Below are 4,830 nucleotides of genomic sequence, written 5' to 3'. Positions count from 1 at the left end.
TAATATATATTTGAAATTCTACACTGCCAGTGCAAATTACAAGGATTCTTTGATGAAATATTTACAGGATTTTTAGCAAGATCGAATCAACCAAATCATGAGTCACACTAGTTCCCCCTATTATGTTACAAAGTTGTGTGCACTAGTAAGCTGGTTTTGCAACACATTACAAACCTTAGTACATGTGCAATCCAGATATAAAGTCTATTGTTAAGAAACCTCAGTAGGAAGACAGACTAGATTAGTACATTTCGAAACTGATGAGCAGTATGTTTAACCTTCTAGAGATTGTTTTTCTTCCTCTATGTTGCAGGGTTTGCAAGCTCTTTAGCAGGAGAGGCTGGTACTATGTTCTGGGGCTGCATGCATCAAAATAAATTAGTAAATTAAAATAATGCGGATTCCCAGGTGTATGCTTCTTTTAGCTGATTAGACTGGTTGTATTAAACATGGGTTTGGAACAGCGCAGAGCATAAGATGATATGCATGCGTAATTACCAGTGTTGCCTAGTTATGTACAATCCTGACTCCCGACTCGAAATTAAATAGCAATTACAAATAAGGAGATAGAACCATAAGAACAAAAACAGAACCCAGAAAAAGAATGAAAAGTGAAGGTAATTCTAACTCTGCCTTCAACATTAGAGTTAGCTTTAAAACTCCATTTAAATCAGCACGTTTAGCAAATATTTCAAAGAAGTATGAATATTAGATGATCAAGATTAATTATAAACAATAAACAGATCCTAAACAATAAAACCCCAATTAAACATAATCAAAGAAAAACCCATTTGTAACATCATCATCACAAATACATTAGCATAAATCATATTAGATGATCACGATTAATTATAAGAACTCAACATTAATGAATAAGGATAGAGATAGTGACTGTGTAAGTAAAAAAAAGACAGACAAGACATACTATTATACAGAGACCTACAAGAGACTTACACAGAGACAAAACAAGACATACTTAGTATTTGTTTAATATGCCTAAATCCAGGGGAGCTCTGTCCAACAAGCCCATTACTGATATAAAGGCACAAGAACTGTTAATTTAGGGTCTTGGGATGATTAACTTCTATAAATCATCTTAACATCAAGAATATCTAATGAAGCACCAAACTAATAATGGGGTTTAATATCAGGCTGCACAACTGATGTGGGATGAATTAAGGATGACGAGGTCCTATTATATGGAGGGCAAAGATATCTCTTAGCGTGCTAAATGTCTCATATAACTAAGAATATGGTAATTCCCTTCCACATTATAGTGGCTGGAGAAAAAATAAGCCGCTTTGCTACCAGATGACCGATTCCATATGAGAGCTGAGAGCCATTCCAACAGGCCCATTACTGAGATGAAGGTACAACTGTTGAGGAACTTGAGAAAAAGTCATGTTGATCAATCATTATATTGAAGATATATTGAATCCATTCCTAATTTCCTATACAGAAAATTCACATATATCATTATATCAAGCATGCAAAGCAGAAGTTTAAAATGAGAAAAATAAAATATTACCCTTTCCGAGGTCATCCTCAAGTTCATGAACAACCAAGGCTCTTCCAATTACTGCATTTGGCCCACTAAGTTCCCATTCAAGTATAACTAAGAATGAATTAGAACATAGCAAAGTGTAAAACTACCAAGGTCTAGAGAAATACCTATGTATCGACAATTGTTGCTTCTGCCACACCTGCATTTATTACATAGAAGGCAAATGTATCAGTTAGGATAAGTTTATAAATAATAATTTGATTGGAACCCATAATATGGACCCTAATGAGTGCTCAAAGTTAATCATGAGCATAATTTTTATCATCTTAGTTTCACACAATAGAGAGCCCTGGAAAGATTCTTATCATTTGTTTCGAGGAATAAAGAGCAATGTTGGAATACTAATTAAGGCACGTAATTGACTTCCTCAAAGCTATTTCAAGGTTAAATACACTAATCTGGAGAATTTATATTATAAATACTAGTCCGTAATAACCAATCTAACCAGAGTAATAGAATAGTCCATTACCATCGGCATTAGCAATAATGTTTCCCAGGTCACCCGCATGACGGACTTCATCTTCAGGAGCACCGTGTGTGAATCCTTCCGGATTGAAATGTGGTCCTGTAGTTCCACATCACATTCAACCAAAATTACAACAACAAAATCATATAATTAACCAACAGAAAAACACAAAAATGCCTACCAAAGCAACAAAAACATAAAAAATCCAACCCGTGGACATACACCCATTCGTAGTATCCCCAAATTGAAAAACACAATTTAACTTAAAAATTAAATCATATAACATACAAATACAAAAGCATAAACCAATGAGTCACACAACGCAACTTTTAATCAAACTTAATCAAGTGAATACGTAAAGATTAAATCCACTACCATATGCAAAAAAAACGGTCATGTTTATATACAAAAATTTAAAAAGAATTAATAACTCCAAAATACATTGAATTAAATAAAAGCACTATACACAGGACATATAATCAAATTAGGGTTCCAATTTGAAAAAAAACCAATTTAACAAATTAGGGTTTTGAATAAAAAAAATCCCAATTTATAATTTTTGTCTTCATGTGGAGAACACTAGTTCGATTTGAGAATAAAGATGAGATAAGCTTACAAAGCTTAACAACCGAGCTTTAGCTCAATTGAGATGATGAACACAGAGAGATGGTGAGATGCTGAGAAGAGGTGAGATGAGTGGAATTCAGATGGTGAAGTGAGCTGTCGAGGTGAAAGTGAACGGGGTAGAGGAGTGTTTAGTCGAGAGAGAGAGAGAGGAGTGCTAAGAGGGAGATGGTGAGGAATTGTTATGTCCAAAGAGGGAAAATAACGGGGGAACCAAAATATTGGCTAATGAGCGGGGTGAAATTGTAGGATAATGGGGGAAAATTTTGACTAAGGGGGGAAATATAAAGATGGGCGTGAACTGAATTTTTTTAGGTAACTTTAGACATCGTGTAAGTCATATGTCATAGCCTATTTGTATATTCGAGGATTCAACTCAACTCAAATAAGAATGTAATAAGTAAATAGTGGATCTACCGTCAGAGAGATCTCGCAAAGTAACATCTGTTAGAGGATTCAGAAACAAGGTTCATCTACAGACTTGAGGAGTTAATTCACTGGAAGAAGTTCAAGAAATTGATCAAGCCTCAGTGATATAAATCAAGATCGTGGATTTAATCAAGTGACAGAGATCTCGTCAGAGTTTCATTAATTACAAGGATTTAATCTGAAGAAAATCAAAATGTCAAAGTCAAGACATGAAGAAACGTCACAGAATTTAGTCACTCATGAACCAGACAGTACATCGAGTGTCAACATTAAAGTGGTGGAATTGATTCATATATTTCAGTGATTTTCAGAAGATATACAGAAGAATAAATGATGCTCAAGATTAGTATTAATTCTCTATTAATTAATTAAGTCATATATTTAATTAAGAAAATAAATTATATCTACAAAAGATTAATTTATTTGATTAATTAAATTAATTGATTAATTAATTCTGAATTAATATTAAGAATTTTCAGAATTTAAATTGGTCTAAAAATCTGTTTTAATTCAACAAGACAACTGATTGTATTAGTATGACAATCGGTATGACAATCAATAGTCATACTGAAAGTCATGCTAATTCAAAAGGATTGTCTTACCAGAATTTTTATAGGATTTAAATCTATTTATTTTCAGTAAAAACAATCTGTTTGAACTACTATGACAATCGGTATGACAATTGATTGTCATACCGAAAGTTTTGCTAGTTCATTCTAATTGTCTTGCTAGTTCTAAGGATAGTCCTACCGATTGTCTTGCTGAGCTCAGGATTGTCTTGCCAGTTCAATTCTATTCGGTTGATTGATTAAAAGAAGCAGAAGCAGTTCATTCAATTATTATTCAATCAACAATACAGAACCCGAGAACAAAAGAAAAAGAAGCAGAACAATATTTCATCTTCTCTGCAAAACTTCAAGATCAATTTCTAGATTGTAAAGTTAAATCCAATCAACTAGAAATCTTTATCTTGTTCTTGTGTAACAATCTAGCGGATCAAAATCCCTAGAACTTAATCTCAAATTGCGTTTAGCATTTGAATCTTTTTATTACAAAAATAGAAAAAGTTCATGTCGAATTTATTCTAGATTTATGATAATTAATTTGAGATTAATTCCTTGTAATCGATATCGTTGGTGTAACACCTTTCAAGTTTAATAATATTCTTATTTAACTTGAATTTTGTTACAATTTTTATTCCATATTTTATTCGATTATTTGGTACTGTTTGTATTCAACCCCCCTTCTACAAACACATTGGGACCTAACAATTGGTATCAGATCCTTGTGATTAACGAACAAATCAAGATCCTAGACATTTGTGATTTTTTAACTCCTTGAATTTTTATTCATTCAAAAATTCATAATGACTTCACAAAAAGTTGGAACCGTTAAAATTCCACAATTTGATAAAGAGAATTATATTATGTGGAAAAAGAAGATGCTCTTGTTTTTACAAGTGGCAAATCCTAAATATTCAAACTTGTTAAAGAAGGGGATAAAAACTCTGATGGTTATTGAACTGGAGGTGATAGTAGATGATGTTGTGATCACCAAAGCGAGAACCTATCCTAAAGATCCTGAAGATCTTACTCCTGATGAAAAGGAAGAAGCCTCCTTAGATGCCAGCCTTCAATTAATTATAATTGATTCCCTTGATCCCTTGATGAATAGACATGTGATGAACTGTAAAAATTCCAAATACATGTGGGAAACTATTGAGGTGATCAATGAAGACACGGAGGAA

The 4,830-nt window shown here is 32.9% G+C and overlaps 1 protein-coding gene across 1 annotated transcript; it reads right to left on the bottom strand.

The window, feature by feature from the left end:
* Positions 1-302: 302 nt before the first annotated feature.
* LOC141718331 (superoxide dismutase [Cu-Zn], chloroplastic-like) lies at positions 303-2,427 on the bottom strand. Its single transcript, XM_074520714.1, has 7 exons — positions 2,386-2,427; positions 2,241-2,292; positions 2,034-2,129; positions 1,676-1,703; positions 1,529-1,608; positions 1,317-1,387; positions 303-359 (listed from the first exon to the last, which is right to left on the bottom strand). The coding sequence occupies exons 1-7, from the start codon at positions 2,425-2,427 to the stop codon at positions 303-305; spliced, it is 426 nt and encodes a 141-aa protein (XP_074376815.1).
* Positions 2,428-4,830: the final 2,403 nt, after the last annotated feature.

The sequence above is a fragment of the Apium graveolens genome, chromosome 4 (genome assembly GCF_009905375.1).
Source record: "Apium graveolens cultivar Ventura chromosome 4, ASM990537v1, whole genome shotgun sequence".
NCBI classification, from domain to species: domain Eukaryota; kingdom Viridiplantae; phylum Streptophyta; class Magnoliopsida; order Apiales; family Apiaceae; genus Apium; species Apium graveolens.
The sequence above is the reverse complement of the archived record's forward strand: the minus strand, read 5'-3'. Positions and strand labels throughout refer to the sequence as shown.

What these genes read in the sequence shown, in the direction of transcription:
- LOC141718331 (XM_074520714.1), bottom strand. Translation starts at nt 2,427, where the DNA reads ATGACCGTTTTTTTTGCATATGGTAGTGGATTTAATCTTTAC. An exon ending in CATTATTGCTAATGCCGATG is followed by an intron (nt 1,704 to 2,033) that starts GTAATGGACTAT and finishes TAATAAATGCAG; the next exon opens with GTGTGGCAGAAGCAACAATT. An exon ending in TGAGGATGACCTCGGAAAGG is followed by an intron (nt 1,388 to 1,528) that starts GTAATATTTTAT and finishes CTTTTTCTCAAG; the next exon opens with TTCCTCAACAGTTGTACCTT.